Here is a 17,954-nt window from a genome sequence, read left to right on the forward strand (position 1 = left end):
CAGGACTTCATGTCGCGTTTGCAGATGTCTTTAAAGCGGAGACATGGACAGCAGGTGGGTCTGATACCAGTGATGTGCTCGCTGTACAATGCGTCCTTGGGGATCCTGCCATCTTCCATGCGACTCACGTGGCCAAGCCATCTCAAGCGCCACTGGCTCAGTAGGGTGTATATGCTGGGGATATTGGCCACCTCGAGGACTTCTGCGTTGGAGATACGTCCTGCCACCTGATGCCAAGGATTCTCCGGAGGCAGCGAAGATGGAGTGAGTTGAGACGTCGCTGTTGGCTGACATATGTTGTCCAGGCCTCGCTGCTGTAGAGCAAGGTACTGAGGGCGCAGGCTTGAAACACTTGGACTTTTGTGTTCCGTGTCAGTGCGCCATTTTCCCACACCCTCTTGGCCAGTCTGGACATTGCAGCGGATGCTTTTCCCATATGCTTTTAATTTCTGCATCGAGAGACGGGTTACTGGTGATAGTTGAGCCTAGGTAGGTGAACTCTTGAACCACCTCCAGAGCATGGTCGCCAATATTGATGGATGGAGCATTTCCGATGTCCTGTCCCATGATGTTCATTTTCTTGAGGCTGATGGTTAGGCCAAATTCATTGCAGGCAGCCGCAATCCTGTTGATGAGTCTCTGCAGGCACTCTTCAGTGTGGGATGTTAATGCAGCATCGTCAGCAAAGAGGAGTTCCCTGATGAGGACTTTCCATGCTTTGGTCTTCGCTCTAAGACGGGCAAGGTTGAACAACCTGCCATCTAATCTTGTGTGGAGGAAAATTCCTTCTTCTGAAGACTTGAATGCATGTGAGAGCAGCAGCGAGATGAAGATCCCAAACAGTGTAGGTGCGAGAACACAGCCCTGTTTCACACCACTCAGGATAGGAAAGGGGTCTGATGCGGCACCGCTATGCTGAATTGTGCCTTTCATATTGTCATGGAAAGAGGTGATGATACTTAGTAGCTTTGGTGGACATCCGATCTTTGCTAGTAGTCTGAAGAGACCACGTCTGCTGACGAGGTCAAAGGCTTTGGTGAGATCAACGAAAGCAACATCGAGGGGCATCTGTTGTTCGCGGCATTTCTCCTGTAGCTGGCCAAGGGAGAACAGCATGTCAATGGTGGATCTCTCTGCTCGAAAGCCGCACTGTGCCTCAGGATAGACCCGCTCAGCCAGCCTCTGGAGTCTGTTTAAAACGACTGAAGTGAAGACTTTCCCCACTATGCTGAGCAGGGAGATTCCACAGTAGTTGTTGCAGTCATTGCAGTCACCCTTGTTCTTGTAGAGGGTGATGATACTGGCATCACGCATGTCCTATGGTACTGCTCCCTCATCCCAGCACAGGCAAATCAGTTCATGGAGTGCTGAGAGTATAGCAGGCTTGGCACGCTTGATTATTTCAGGGGTAATGCCGTCCTTTCCAGGGGCTTTTCCACTGGCTAGAGAATCAATGGCATCACTGAGTTCAGATTTTGTTGGCTGTTCGTCCAGCTCATCCATGACTGGCAGAGACTGAGCTGCATTGAGGGCGGTATCAGTGACAACCTTTTCCCTGGAGTACAGTTCTAGGTAATGCTCCACCCAGTGGTCCATTTGCTTGCGTTGGTCAGTGATCGTTTTATCCTGATTTAGACTTGAGGGGGGCAATCTTCTTGATGGTTGGCCCAGAAGCTCTGTTAATGCCATCATACATTCCTCTGATGTTTCCGGTGTCGGAGACCAGCTGAATACAACTGCATAGGTGTTGCCAGTAGTCATTTGCACAGTGCCTGGCTGTTCTTTGTGCAGCTCTTCTGGCTACTTTAAGTGCTACGGATGTTAACTCGCTGGGGGCTTTCTTGCAGTTCAACATTACAGTGCGCTTAGCGGCGATGACAGGTTCCAGCTCTTCAAAGTGAGATTGATTCCAGTCTGTATTCTGCTTCTCAGTTTGCCAAAGGTGGTCATTGCTGAGACATAGATGGCATCTCTGATGTGGGCCCTCTGATGTGATCTCCACTGCAGGAGTGTTTTGAAAGGCTTGTTCAAGTGAATTTAGAAACTTATGTAACAGCTGTGGATAAGAAATTCTGTTAGTGTTGATGCGCGGGTGGCCCTTCTGCTTGGAGTGATGTAGCTTCTTTGGTTTGAATCTAACTTTGCTGCACACCAGGGAGTGGTCGGTGTCACAGTCTGCACTGTGGAAGCTGCGTGTGATTTGGACACTGTTTATAGAGGCTCGCTTTGTGACGATGACGTCCAGCTGGTGCCAACGACGTGATCTTGGGTGTCACCATGAAACCTGGTGACAGGGTTTAATATGAAAGAACGAGTTGGTGATGCAGAGGTTGTGATAGTTACACAACTCCAGCAGTCTCTTTCCATTCTCATTCATCCTTCCAATGCCATAGCGCCCGAGGCAGGAGGGCCATGAGTCATGGTCGGCCCCAACCCTGGCATTAAAGTCCCCCAGCAGGAACAAATGTTCGGTATTTGGAATGCTACTAATGATATTATGGAGTTCTTCGTGGAACTGGTCTTTAACTTCAGGTGGGGAGCAGAGTGTTGGAACTTAGATGCTGAGTAGGTGTACTGGGCCAGAGGGGGTGAGCAGTCGGATGGACAGTATGCGTTCCGAGCCATTTGAGGGTGGCTCTATCATGCTGAGCAAAGAGTTTCTGATGGCGAAGCCCACTCCATGCTGTCTTGGTTCTTTAGGATCCCTACCCTGCCAGTAGAAGGTGTATTCTTGCTCTCTCAGAGATCCGCTCGCAGGAAGGCGTGTCTCCTGAAGTGCTGCAATGTTCACATTGAATCTACTGAGCTCGTTGGTAATGATGGCATTCTTCCGAGAGTCGTTGATTTGTGTAAGGTCTTCTGACAGACCAGGACACATAGTTCTGACATTCCAGCTTGCAAAGCGAAGGGCTGGTACCTTTCCTTTTTTTGTCGTGCTGTTTGGTGCGGTGTTACAGTCCACTTGTCGGGCAATGACCCTGAGCTCCAAGCACCCATTGAAGCATGTGGACTTTGGCAGGACAGAACCTTTCTGACCAGGGGCTGCCCGGTTTGAGGTGGGCGGTAGCTGTCCAGTGAGATGCAATGACCTCTCCCACCGACAAAGGCAACCCATGGCGCCCAATCTCTATGCCAATTGAGCTGGACTTCTTACCCGTAACTGCTGCCTTCCGTGTTGTTTTGGTCGCTGTGAGGCGACTATGAAGTGACTTCTCCATGGCGCATGCCTGGGCGGAATGTATGGAGGTTGTGAGTTGCCCAAGCGTCAGAACCCCCCTCTCGGCCTTCCTAGTGGGGTCCTAAGGAGTGCAGTGCACGATGTTTGGCACCGGTATTGCTGCAGGAACTGCCGGAAACATGCCAAAGTTGACACATGACCGCTTTAGGGGTTCGCTCTGGATTTTCTGTTAGGGTTTATTCCCTTAGCCTTGGTCTCTCCCGAGTCGCCCACAAGGCAGTCTGCACTGTACAGGTAACATTAAGAAATCACTTGAGCTGTGAAGAAGAGATGATGATTACAATTTTTTTGTTTTAATTGTACTAAATTACAAGGATACCTTTCATCCAGTTGAATCATTTTTTTAAAAATTCATTCATGGGATGTGGGCATCGCTGGCCAGGCCAGCATTTATTGCCCATCCCTAATTGCCCTTGAGAAGGTGGTGGTGAGCTGTGACTTCTTGAACTTCTGCAGTCCATGTGGGGTAGGTACACCCACAGTGCTGTTTTTATTGACTTCGTAGCGGTTAGGTACAACTGAGTGGCTTGCTAGGGCATGTAAGAGTCAACCACATTGCTGTGGGTCTGGAGTCACATGTAGGCCAGACCAGGTAAGGACAGCAGATTTCCTTCCCTAAAGGTCATTAGTGAACCAGATGGGTTTTTACAACAATTGACAATGGTTTTATGGCCATCATTAGACTAGCTTTTTAATCATAATGTGCGTAATGGAAATAAAAATTAATTATCCAATTACTTCATATTCTGAAACTATTCAGGTGTTTTATGTATCATTAAATTATGTATACATTAAATTTGGTATGTGTGGCATGAGTTTCACCTTTTCAAATCCCACCTCACATCCTTTTCATTTTTATCTAAACCTATAAGTAAAATTTTAAATTAAAGTTTTAATCCTAAAAGTCACATATTACGTGGTTGAATGAAAACTTCACCTGGACTCACACATACGCATGCTAGAAGATATAATTTTCCCTGGCCAGACTCATTTTATCTTGTTTAGGGGCTACAGAAGTTAATCCTGATCCTTTCTTTGCCTAACATTCACACAGTGCTCTTCCAGTAGGGGTTGCTGCACTGTCATTGGGATTGGGAACCATGGTTTCTCTTCCTTTCCCTAGCTTAAGGATATTGAAGATAATGTAGTTACCCTTTTGCTTGCTGCAGGTGATTTCATCTAATTTAGGTTATACCAAGGACCATCCTAGTCTATATTGCTCAGATATTTGCTGATTCAGGGACCTTAAACCTCCTTAGATTTTTCTATCTCTATTTTCTTCCAGATTTAGCAGCAATACATGTTCCATTTGCTCTATGATATATTAATGTTCCTGTCTGTATGGTTTACAGCTCTTCATTAATGACTATGACAGTGTTCCATTTGAAGCCATCGTATATCTGACTGGTGAATGTAATTATGGGGGCCGTGTGACAGATGACTGGGACAGACGTCTCCTGATGACAATTCTGGCAGATTTTTACAATCCTGAGTTGATAGAAAATCCAAGGTATTCATTCTCCCCCAGTAGAAATTACTGTGCACCACCCAAAGGAAATTATGATGACTACATTGACTTCATTAAGGTAATTCACAATCTATTGGTTTATCCTTTAACTCATTCTTACTTTGCTTACGTTTCTGTAAGACTAAATTAAATTATTTTTTTTACATTTAATTTAATATTTACATTTAATATTTTGAAACAACTGAAATGGTTACAATTTATCCATGAATACTTCTATTGCACTATATGTTTGCTAAGAAGAAGGTGAAAAGATTATTCAGCCTGTTCAGTTCACTTATTCACATCCCCTTAATGTGACCATTTTTATTTCTTTTTATCAACATAGACCTAAAATCAGTAAATTAATCTACTTATTCTACGTAGAAATTAATACTTTGAAAATCAAAACAAAAATGTCATTATTGTGATTTCTTTTATAATTCAGCACAATAAGTTTAAAGCACATTACTTCACAACTTGATTAATTAATCTACCCAAAATGCGCTCTGTAAGTTTGCCATTTGAAATGCTCACTAATTATTTTCACATTTCTTGCGGTAATTTTCAAGTAACATTCAAAATGGGAGTGAAGTTGACTTCGCTGCCTCTCCACCTGCCCGTCCTGAGCCGTTATGTGCCCCAGGGCTCATTAGCGTACTGCAACGAGCTGTGGGAATTCACTAATTTGCTGGTGCTGAGATTATGGGAAGTTGACTGACTCCCACTGAGCCGTGGGGATAGTGAGGTAAGGCGATCCGGTGGGTGGGCATTGAGAGGTTGGACGAGGCCCAGAGTCTTTTGAGAGGGCCATGGGCAAGCACTTCTATTGACTTTAAGGACCATTGGATAGGCCATTTAACGTCTAGTGTCCGGCACACATTCCATCCATTTGCACTTGAAAATTGCTACCAGAGTCTTATGGTTCGCATAGAATTCCAATATACATAATTAAGCAGCCTCTCACCTTTTTCAGGCTTCCGTGCTGCTCATTCATTTACAGACTGGTCTGAAAATTGCATCAGGTGGGCCTTGGGTATACAAGAGGTGCTCTCCATTCAATTTGCAATTGCAGGCCACCTGTTTTTAAGGCAAGAACCTACCTGCTGGCAATTGAATTTTGGCCCCTTTGTCCTTTGTTTTATAATTTCACTTTTAACATCTTTTGCTCTCTGCACAGAAACTGCCCTCCTCTCAGCACCCAGAGGTCTTTGGAATGCATGAAAATGTAGACATCTCAAAGGATCTACAACAAACCAAGATAATGTTTGACTCACTGCTACTAACACAGGGAGGCAGTGGTCAGGGAGGTTCATCTGGTTCCAGTGATCACGTACTACATGATATTGCAACAGACATCTTGGAAAAGGTACTTAGAATATCCAAACGATTACTATTGATATCACTTCATTATGCAAAGGGTTCCATTTCCAAGTGCATGACATTGTCCATAAGAATATGCCTAGCTATGTTCAAAGACATCTGCATTACATTCAGGGAGTATTTATTTCCACATATTTTGACTCGTTCTTTGTCAGTTATCAAATACATTCTGTGAATTTTTCTCTTCCAGCTTCCTAAAGATTATGATATTGAACAAGCCCTGATCAAATACCCAGTAAAATATGAAGAAAGCATGAATACAGTGTTAGTGCAAGAGATGGAGCGATTCAATAAGTAAGTAGAGTTTTTCTCTCATGAGGAAAATTAGAATTGTTAGGAGTTGAGAGACAGAGAGTAGAGATAATGAGTATGTAAACAAATTGTCAGGATGTGAATGGAGGGGCCGGATTTTTAAAAAGTCACAGAGATGGGACGTGGTGTGGTTGTGATTTAAATATCGCAGTTCTAGAGGTTGTCTCCAGAACCGAACTCCCCCAGGATAGTCCAAGATTTTCAATGTGGGAAGGGGATTGGGGGTGTTGCACGGTGGGGGAAGCTGCTCGCCTCCAATTAAGGGTCCATTAAGCCCATGAAGAAGCTTGTTCAGGGCCCCGGGGGGTGGTAGGGGGGGTGCGCGGTGGGGGAAGGTCTGCACTGCAGTTTTCAGTGGCAATTCTGGTGAGCACAACCTATCTCATACCCGACAGTGCATAGCTGTCGGGCTCACAGCAGGCAGCGGGCAAACTTTTTCTGCAAGATAAAATGTTTTGGACCCACAGAAATCTTGCACCAGGCGAAGCACAGGACACTTTTTAAATTCTGGAAGCGTTCCCTCACCTCTTTATTCCATTGGTCCTCGAGGGAGCTGACGTTGGCAAGTCAGTGGCAGGCCCTGTCATGGCTACCACCTGCTTTTGCCACACGCTTTGCAGGCAGCTTCCACCTTCTGCAGACACTCAGCACCCTAATTGGGCGCCGAGCTTGCCTCCTGCCCAATTAGGGCATTCACATTTGAAGATCACGTCGCGTTAACGGTGCAGCTCAGACAGTGGGTTCGGGAACTGGATATCATCCTGGCAACGGGTTCCCGGCCCCCTTTTGAAAATTCAGCACATGGTGTCTCCCAGGGATTGGTTCTGGGCCTCAACTTTTCTCTATATTTCTGAATGACTTGGATGAAGGAGTAGAGAGCCATACATCCAAGTTTACTGATGACAGTATTGTAAAGAGCATAGATGGGAGCAGAAAGTTGCAATGGGGCATTGATAGATTAAGTAGTGAACAAACCTGTGTCCGTGGCGCACTGACACGGAACACAAAAGTCTGAGTGTATCAAGCCTGTGTCCTCAGTACCTTGCTCTATGACAGCAAGGCTTGGACAACGTACGTCAGCCAAGAGCGACGTCTCAATTCATTCCATCTTCGCTGTCTCCGGAGAATACTTGGCATCAGGTGGCAGGACCGTATCTCCAACACAGAAGTCCTCGAGGCGGCCAACATCCCCAGCTTATACACACTACTGAGTCAGTGGCGCTTGAGATGGCTTGGCCATGTGAACCGCATGGAAGATGGCAGGATCCCCAAAGACACATTGTACAGCGAGCTCGCCACTGGTATCAGACCCACCGGCCGTCCATGTCTCCGCTTTAAAGACGTCTGCAAATGCGACATGAAGTCCTGCGACATTGATCACAAGTCGTGGGAGTCAGTTGCCAGCGTTCGCCAGAGCTGGCGGGCAGCCATAAAGGCGGGTCTAATGTGTGGCGAGTCGAAGAGACTTAGCAGTTGGCAGGAAAAAAGACAGAAGTGCAAGGGGAGAGCCAACTGTGTAACAGCCCCAACAAACAAATTTTTCTGCAGCACCTGTGGAAGAGTCTGTCACTCTAGAATTGGCCTTAACAGCCACTCCAGGCGCTGCTCCACACACCACTGACCACCTCCAGGCGCTTACCCATTGTCTCTCGAGATAAGGAGGCCAAAGAGAGAAAACCTGTGGCAGATGGTATTTAATGTGGCAAAGTGTTATATTATCCATTTTAAACCTGAGAAAGATAGATTGAGTATTTTCTAAAATAGTGAGAAGCTGGGAACTGTGAATGAGCAGAGAGATTAAGGGCTTCACATACAGAAATCACTAAAAGCTAGGGGATTAGTACAAAAAGTAATTAAAAAGTCTAGTGTAATGTTGGCTTTTATCTCAGTGGGAGCTGGAATACAAAAAAGTGAATGTTATGTTACAGTTGTATAAAGCTCTGGTTAGACCCCATTTACAGTATTGTGTTCAGTTCTGGGTATTGCACCTCAGGAGAGCTTCAGTGCAGGCTCACCAAAATGATACCTGGGCTAAAAAGGTTAAGTTTTGAGGGCAGGTTGTATAGAACAAAGAACAAAGAAAATTACAGCACAGGAACAGGCCCTTCGGCCCTCCAAGCCTGTGCCGATCCAGATCCTCTATCTAAACATGTCGCCTATTTTCTAAGGGCCTGTATCTCTTTGCTTCCTGCCCATTCATGTATCTGTCTAGATACATCTTAAAAGACGCTATCGTGCCCGTGTCTACCACCTCCGCTGGCAACGCGTTCAAGGCACCCACCACCCTCTGCGTAAAGAACTTTCCACGCATATCCCCCCTAAACTTTTTCCCTCTAGGCTTGTATTCCCTTGAGCACAGAAGATTAAGAAGCAATCTAAATGAAGTGTTAAAATTATCTGCTGCTGATACCCTAATCTTTGTCTTTTTGCCTCTAGGCTTGACTATTGCAGCACACTCCTGGCCAGCCTTCCATCTTCCACCCTCCGTAGACATAAGGTCATGCAAAACTCTGCTGCTCCAATCATAACTCGCACCATGTCCTGGTCACCTTTGTGCTTGCTGACCTACAGTGATTTTAAAATTCTCATTCTTGTTTTCAAGACCCTACATGGCTTTGCCCTTGCTATCTCCCTAACCTCCTGCAACTCTACAACCCTCCAAGATATCTGCGGTCCACCAATTCTGGCCTCTTGCACATCCCCAATTTTAATTGGTCCACCATTGGCAGCCATGCCTTCAACTGCCGATGCCCTAAACCCTGGAATTTCCTCCCTAAGCCTATCTCTGTCTCTCTACCTCTCTTTCCTCCTTTAAGACACTCCTTAAAACCTACATCTTTGACTGAACTTTTGATCAACTGCCCTAATATCTCCTTATGTGGCTCAGTGTCAAAGGTTGTTTGATAACTTTCTACGAAGTGCCTTAGGGTGTTTCACTATGTTAAAGGCATTCTATAATTGCAAGGTGTTGTTAAGTTGACAGTGTAGTTAGAAAGAAACTATTTCCTCTGGTGGGGAGTCCAAAATAAGAATTAGATCTAGGCAATTCAGGGGTGATGTCAGGAAGCATTTCTTCACACAAAGTGTAGTGGAAATCTGGAATCTTTCCCCCAAAAAGCTGTTGAAGCTAGGTCAATTGAAAATTTCAAAATTGAGATTGATAGATTTTTGTTCAGCATGGGTATTAAGGGATATGGAAGCATGACTGGTAAGTGGAGTTAAGATACAGATCAATCATAGTTTAATTGAATGTTGGAACAAGCTCAAGGAATGGCTTTCTCTTGTTCATATAGCCTTCTGTAACTAACATTTTAACTATACTTTTTGTGTATATTTGTAGCCTATTTCACATAAAAAATATAAAAACCAGCATTCAGTGCCTTGATACCATTTTTCTTACAATTCTTAACTTTTTTTGTATCTCTCCTAATCTCAGTTTAATTCGAACAATACGATTCACTCTATGGAGCCTGAAGAAAGCAATTAAAGGTTTAGTGGTGATGGATTCAAAGCTGGAAGCACTGGCAGGAAGTTTGCTGGTTGGAAAACTGCCTGAACAGTGGGCTAAATGCTCTTACCCCAGCCTCAAGCCTTTGGGAAGCTACATCACTGATTTTTTGGCCCGGCTAGAATTCCTGCAGGTAAAAATCACTTAATTTATCATGATCTCAAAATAGCTAGAAATCAAAATTTTAGTCAAATATTGGGAATTTTTTTTTTAATTTCCAAAATATACTTTATTCATAAAAATCTGTAAAAATTACATTGCCAAACAGTTTCCAAACAGCACCAAAAAATACAAACATTGCAAGGGAGATCAGTTTCCTTCAATACTGTCATGAGTTTCTTCCCAACCCTTCCGTTTCACAATTGTCATGTCAATTACAGTTTTACATTTACAGCAACTGAGAATATTAACGATACAGTTCGAGGGGTTTCCCATGGATCCAGCCCCTCAGTTCAGCTTGGTGGGGGAACCTTACACTGTGGTCTTTCCCCATTGAGCCTTTGCTGCGGCTGCCCCAAGCTTTAGTGCGTCCCTCAGCACGTAGTCCTGGACCTTGGAATGTGCCAGTCTGCAACATTCGGTGGTGGACAACTCTTTGCGCTGGAAGACCAGCAAGTTTCGGGCAGACCAAAGGGCGTCTTTCACCGAATTGATAGTCCTCCAGCAGCAGTTGATGTTTGTCTCGGTGTGCGTCCCTGGGAACAGCCCGTAGAGCACAGACTCCTGTGTTACAGAGCTGCTTGGGATGAACCTTGACAAAACCCACTGCATCTCTTTCCACACCTGCTTTGCAAAGGCACATTCCAGGAGGAGGTGGGCGACCGTCTCTTCCCCACCACAGCCAACGCGGGGGCATTGTGCGGAGGGGGCGAGACAATGTGTATATATCCACATCTTAGTATAAATTTCTCATACAAAGAAAAGAGTTCCTTCAGTGAGATCACTCCAGTCTTGGTGATTGTGACTTATATCGCTTCTGCAGCTGATAACTGACCCAAAAACATCTTTCTACTGGCACAATGTCCTGTAGAAAATGGATCCGTTTCCTTACTTACATTTTTGCATAAACTTATTCATAAATATTAGATAAGCTACTTGTCTATTTTTATTTTACCTTTATATGCATCTCACTCGTTTGCATAATCTCATTATTTACCTCAAAGTCTTTGTTTACCAATATTGCTGCTACTGTGATTTATATTATCTATTCTATTTTTTGTGTATCATATATAACACATATAAAGAGTTCTGTATACACGATAAGTCCCCCGCTTTGCAAGCAAAAAAATCTATGATTCATGTAAAATGGGGATCAATATTCTAGAGCCTTAGTGCTATGGCTGTCCACAGTGCTAATAATGAAAACCATTAATGACTGCCTGCCCAAACTTAAGTGTAATCCTATGCACTGGTGTTGGCATTGCTTCCTGTACCACTACTTAAACAATTAAAATGTTGAGTAGATAGGATATTAAGCATATTTTAAATGCCCTAAATTATTGATCTAAAAGTGAATGTTCTGGTAAAGCAATTGGGAAAATGGGTTTTCGCCTGGGAATGCAGCTTAGAAATTGCACTTGATAGCCTGTGCTGTTTCAGAACTGGTAGATGCAGTACTTGATTGATAGTGCATCATATTCAGGTTAGCAGGTTACATTACCACCAAAGTCCACTGAAATCATGCCTGGAAGAAAGTCACCCGAAAAGTAAATGCAATATCTCCAACCAGAAGGAACCACTTCCTGTTTTAACAGAGGCAGGATAGGGTAAACAACCTGCTCGCAGGAGGCGGGTTCATGATTAAAATATTATAATGAGGCAGTGTGCCTCAGAATTCGCCACCATTTTAAATTTAACCCTGGCTGGTCAGATTCCTCAGGAAATCTGCTGACTGAAGAGAGGCGAGGACTGCTAGATCCGGGAGGTAGGTGCCTTTCAGCTTACCTACTGGATCCAGTTTACCTGTTTCAGACATGGTCTGTGATCGCATACCACCCCCAGACCTTACCAATCACTCCCCCCACCCCAACCCTGACTCTTCTGACCTTCCCCCATTGGGCCTACGATCTCCTCCATCAGCCATTCCAAAGTGCTCCCAATGCCCTCCCAATCTCCCACTCCCCCAGAGGCCCTACCAATCTCCCCCCGCACCCCGAGGCCCTCCCAATCTCCCCCCCCCCCCCCACCCCCAGTGGCCCTCCCAATCTCCGCCTCACCTCGAGGCCCTCCCAATATCCCCCACCCCCACAAGGGCCTCCCAATCTCCCCCCCCCCCCCCCTCCATGGCCCTCCCAATCTTCCCCCCGATGCCCTCCCAATCTCCCCCTCCCCTCATCCCTGAGGCCCTCCCAATCTCCACCCTCCCCTCACCCCCGAGGCCCTCCCAATCCCCCCCCCAATCTCCCCCTTCCCCCTCCTGAGGCCCTCCCAATCTCCCCTCCTCCCTCCCCCCACAATCTCCCCCTTTCCCTTCCCAATATCTCTTATCTTACCACCCCCCCCCCCTTCCCCGAGGCCAGTCTCTCCTGAGGCCCTTCTAATCTTCTCCACCGTGGACCCTTATAATCTTCCCAAGTCTGATTTCCCCTCCCCCCCGCCACCCCCCCCCACCCCCGATTTCTCCCACAAGGCCTCTGATCACCATCGCTAAACCATCTCTTCCTGAAGTTCTTTCCGATCCAACTCTTCCACTGTCTCTCACAAACCCCTTTCAATCTCCTCCACCACTGGGGCTTCCAATCTCGGCCCCCGACCTATTCTCCTCCCCCTTTCACCCCCGTATCCCCCATTCATCCCCCCCCCACCCCCTTCACCCCCCAACCTCCTTCACCCCTCCCCACCCCCTTCACCTCATTCCTTCTTACCCCACCTTCTCGCCCCTCCTTCATCCCCCCACCCTCCCTTCACCCTTCCCACCCCCCTTCCCACCCTCTTCCCCCTTCTCACCCCCTTGACCCCCTTCATTCCCCCTCCCTTCACACCCCTTTCACCCCCCCTTCCCTTCACACCCCTCACCCCCTCCCTTCACCCCCTCCCTTCACTCCCTTCACCCACCCCCCGAGGCCGCTGATCCCTCCCCCTCCGATCCCTCCCCCGCGCTTCACTACTGCAGCCTGATGCCAATAGCCTATCCGCCCAACAACCAGCCAATCTCTCATTCTGGCTGTCTATGACAAAGATGTAAGAGATGTTAATCAGGTCCTGTCAGCAAATTTGCAGGACCTGAGAGAAACCAGTTCTTCTGGATATCCCAATCTCAAAACAGCAAACTCCCTGCCAACCCCCACTCCCTCCCTCCCTGTCTGAGCTAATATCCAATCCTTTGTCTCTAATTGACTTGAAACACAATCTCTGCCACATGAATTTTGCCATCAGTTTGTGGAGGGGTTCACCAAGCTATATGAGTATAAATTCTCAAACCCCCAAACCTCAACTTTGAATTAATTAAATCCTCAGCAGATTTTGTTTTTGTATATGCTGAAATCTAATTCAGTGCTTTATATCTGACAGAACTGGTTTGATAATGAAAAGCCCAATGTCTTCTGGTTGTCTGGGTTCTTCTTTACCCAGGCCTTCCTGACTGGAGTCATGCAGAACTATGCCAGAAAGTACACCATCCCTATTGACCTGCTGGGATTTGAGTATGAGGTAAACTTGCTCTCTTTTTGTTAGTCCCATTACTCTTTTTTTATTCTCTTTCTCTATGATCTTTCTCTATGATCTATAAACAATTAAGTCAGCGTTTTGAAATTTCTACTACCATTGTAGAACCGCTATTTTCTAATAACACTGAAATCCAGTTTTGCCAAAATGTCTAATTTTTATCACTAACACAAGGGACAGCAAATATAAGTATACAACTTCAGTCCAGTCTAACACCTGGCAACGTAGTGTGGTCAGTCCAAGCAATCGCAATCACTTTTCTCCCTTCCTCAGAATTAGTACATATTCACAGATCTTCCCCGCTGTTCTAGTGGTTATATTGTTAATGTTCACTTCATGGTTTAAATTTTAACTTTGTTTTTGGTTAAAAACTGAAATTGAAGAGTGTTATATTTCTTTAGGTCCTGTCCACAGACACAGCAACGAGCTCGCCGCCAGATGGAGCTTACATTCATGGAGTGTTCCTAGATGGCGCCCGCTGGGATCGGGAGAGGTATGCAGGAAAAATCATATTTATTGCTTTACTCCGACTTGAATTTGAAAAATTTCCTATGAGATTTACTTTAACAGTGTGCTGTTGTAATCAGTGTATTCACACCTAATCTGTACTAATGCTTTGTCTTTCAACACACCATTAACATATTGTTTGCCTTTGCTCCGTGACCTTTTGGTCAGCTATGTGGCCTGGTCCAATCTGCACCTTCTCCTTTGTTATCTCTTGCCCCACCCCCACCTCACTTGCTTATAATCTGTGACTTTTCTAATATTTGTCAGTTCCGAAGAAGGGTCACTGACCCGAAACGTTAACTCTGCTTCTCTTTCCACAGATGCTGCCAGACCTGCTGAGTGATTCCAGCATTTCTTGTTTTTGTTTCAGATTTCCAGCATCCGCAGTATTTTGCTTTTATTATTATGCTGTTGTAATTGTTTGGCACAATGTGAATGTTTATTGCAAACTTATTATTTTAATTCTATTATTTTCCCTCTCCTCCCAGAGGGTTAATGGCTGAACAATTTCCAAAAGTCCTCTTTGATTTAATGCCAGTTATCTGGATACAACCAAGTGAGTAAATATGCTTTGATTTTTCTTGGGTTTTTTTTGCTACTATCATTTAAATCAGGGACAGAATGATAACATTTAGCATGAATTCACAATTAATTCAGATAAGGGCTAGAGAAAAATTGTATGCTGGTATCTAATGCCTTTTTAATGAATTTATCCAAGCAATTTTATGTTATAGCATTAATTTATTTTTAAGATAATAAAGGTTAAGATTGTCTTCCTCCTCAGCAGACAGTTACAAGCAGTGATTCTGAGCCCCACCCGCTTTCCACCACTGCTCCAGGCCTGTCTTCTCTCCCTTCCTGCTCCAGCTGACTCCAGCCCCTGCTTTTTCTCAGCTCTTGCTCTTGGTTAAACACAGTATAAAATTCTCTATTGCCAATTCTAAACTGGCCTGAGAATACGCAGCTGCTCATTGGTCAATGTTAGCCCCAGCAGCTGTCTCGATGATGTTTCACAATCCAGAATTGGTCCCCAACTTAGAGCATATAGCAGACTTGTATTACAGACTTGATGTAAGTGCAAACAAGCCTTTTTTAAAATTCATTCTCAGGATGGTCTTCATTTATTACCTACTCCTAGTTACCCTGAAAAGGTGGTGGTGGGCCATCTTTTTGAACTGCTGCCATTCTTTATAGTGCTTTTGATACACTGGCTTGCTAGAATACTTCAGAAGACAGTTAAAAGTCAACCATGTCAGGACTGGAGTCAGTTATAGGCCCGTTATAGGCAGCAGATTTTATTTCCTAAAGGGTAATATTGATGCAGTTGGGTTTTTCTGGCAATCCAATAAATTCATTGTCACTTTTACTGATAGTTTTTTTTCCCGGATTTTTTTTTAACTGAACTTAAATTCTCAGATTTCCATGGTGGGATTTGAGCTCATGTTCTCTGGGTTATTGGTTTAGGCCACTGGATTACTAGTGCAGAGAAAAACCACTACACTACCATACCTTGTTTAAGGCTCACCTTTGCACCCTGCTAAGAAATATACACCCATGTATCAAATTTCTGTTAGTCCAATAGAGTCCCTCTCCATAGGGTTGCAGCACACTTTTCTATACCAGGGAACTAAGAAGCAAATTGGCTGAGCCAAGGCTTGGTAATGCCCAGATGTGTACTGGTATGCTACTATGTGGAGATACCAAATGGAGGTTAGGGACTTCCCATAAGGTTAGAGAAAATCAAATGGGGAACTTCCTGTGGGCTACTGTTGCATGCTTCTTTGCCAGGATCCAGCCTAGCTTGATTTCTTGGTCACAATGTGAGACCAGTAACAAATAAAAACTAAGGTTAAAATGAAGATAGCATACTCTCAACAAATGAGCTGTTTCCACTCTCTTCTAAGTAATAACCAATCACATTTTGAAACACAATGAATGTAGGACATTGCATGTAAATTTAATTGAACTTTCTTTTACTCAAGATAAAAAATCACTCTTCAAGACTTCAGTCGACTATGTCTGTCCAGTCTACAAAACAAGTGAGCGCAAAGGAATCCTCTCTACCACAGGGCACTCAACCAACTTTGTTATTGCTATGCGTCTGCCAACAGACAACCCAGTTAATCACTGGATCAAGCGTGGTGTTGCACTACTCTGTCAACTGGATGACTAGTATCAAGGACTTTTAAAGAATCTAAAAATTGCACTCAACTAGAACTCTGATTTTATTTTCAACCATGGTAGCATGGTATATGTCATCAATAAGAGAGCACTTTAAAGTAGCATGTCTCATTGTTTATCTTATTTTTGGTTTTGTTTAAATCTTTTATATGTATTGGTTGTAACTATTATCTATGCAAAAAAAATCTATTTCTAATTAGTATGAATGAAGATCTTTCTGTATACGTTCTAGCCTTCCATAAATAATATGTAGGAGGAAATAAAATTGAAATTCCAGGCCCTATAGAAGGAATCTACCCTTCAAATGTGAAAATGAGAACAAATAAAATGAGACCGATATGTTTATGATCACACAAGCATGTTTAAATATCTGATTTACATAACTATATACAGCAGCCTTAGTGGAACCTTTTCAGTTTTCTTACTGTGACGGAAATCACACCTGTCAAATGGAAACATGTTAATTTTGTCAAATGGAACACTACTTGAACCTTTTAACTGGACATTGAACATAACTTGTTTTAAAAAACCACCAGCTGAAAACATGGTTGCACATTTGCATTCTAAGAGACAGTTGCACAGAGAGACAATGGGAGTGCTCCCTGATTCATATAGTAAGATGGGTTTTGTCAATAGTGATGATCAAAAGACATTGAGAGCCATTGACAGTGTAAGAGACAAACCTTCAAACCGCCCCCCGCCCCCACCCCGCCCCCCACACCACGTGTGTCTGGAAGACTCTGAAGTCTAGCAACCCTCCGAGAAGTTGCTATTTCAAACAAAGAGATGGTCAGATGACTTACCTGGTGGCCAGACTGGGGACTGTTTGAATTGTGCCTCACAGAAAGGTAACAGACGGCAAGTTGAGAACCAAGGAAGAAGGTTTCCGCACTCTCTGTTTCTCTCTCTCAAGCAAAGGCCCAGGGACCCACGGTAGCGGCTCAAGCCTCAAGACCGAGCACCTCTTCAGTCTTCTGGTACCAGAGAAGCAAGTGGGAAATTGTGCATCGGGCCCCAATGAGAACTCCAAGACCTTAACTTCAATTGAGGACATTGTATCAAGGACATGACCATCCAGTGACCAAATTCTATTTATTGCCAACCCTATTTCAACCCCGTCCCCCAAATTCTTTCTTCACCTCTGTATCTATTTGTGTGTGTGTGTTTCTCTCATGTGCATGCTAGCGTGGTTGCGTCGAGTTAGTGATTAGGCCAATAAACTTATATCTTTCTTGTTTAAACCTAAGAAAACCTGTCTGGTTCATTTGCAATTAAAAATTAGAGTGCAGTGAGCAAAGGACTCACAGAGGCAGTAAGCTAAAAACACTGTTTTAAAAGTTGAACCCTGTTACGGCTAAACCAGGAAAGGGGCAAGAGGGGAACCTGAGACCCCTTCCTCACCCAGACATAGCAGAAATTTGTGGGCTCGTGTCTGAATTGGACCCACAGACAAACGAGAAATTGGAAGTGGGAAATCAAATTGATCACAATCAAAGAGAAAAGACTTCAGTACAGGTTTTCTTGTGGTTGTGTGTGCTAGAATGCTAACATGTCTGCACCGAAGCCAATACACTCCCAAGCCAGGGTGAAGCAACTTGGGATAAGTTAAAGGCACTATTTATGGAGGAGTTGAGGAATATGGCTGAGCAATGTGTGCT

General features: G+C 44.5%; 1 protein-coding gene across 5 annotated transcripts in view; it reads left to right on the forward strand.

Moving 5' to 3' along the window:
• The window catches only part of dnah12 (dynein, axonemal, heavy chain 12), a 379,348-nt gene extending 361,843 nt beyond the window's left edge, over positions 1-17,505 (forward strand). For all 5 annotated transcript variants that reach the window (XM_068051688.1, XM_068051689.1, XM_068051690.1 and 2 more), the window contains 8 exons: positions 4,591-4,824; positions 5,923-6,111; positions 6,316-6,419; positions 9,874-10,078; positions 13,456-13,593; positions 14,010-14,101; positions 14,604-14,671; positions 16,098-17,505. In XM_068051688.1, coding sequence (XP_067907789.1) covers positions 4,591-4,824; positions 5,923-6,111; positions 6,316-6,419; positions 9,874-10,078; positions 13,456-13,593; positions 14,010-14,101; positions 14,604-14,671; positions 16,098-16,288 — 1,221 coding nt within the window. In that variant the 3' untranslated portion in view covers positions 16,289-17,505. The remainder of the gene's footprint in view (positions 1-4,590; positions 4,825-5,922; positions 6,112-6,315; positions 6,420-9,873; positions 10,079-13,455; positions 13,594-14,009; positions 14,102-14,603; positions 14,672-16,097) is intronic.
• Positions 17,506-17,954: the final 449 nt, after the last annotated feature.

This window comes from Heterodontus francisci, chromosome 19, assembly GCF_036365525.1.
Source record: "Heterodontus francisci isolate sHetFra1 chromosome 19, sHetFra1.hap1, whole genome shotgun sequence".
NCBI lineage: Eukaryota > Metazoa > Chordata > Chondrichthyes > Heterodontiformes > Heterodontidae > Heterodontus > Heterodontus francisci.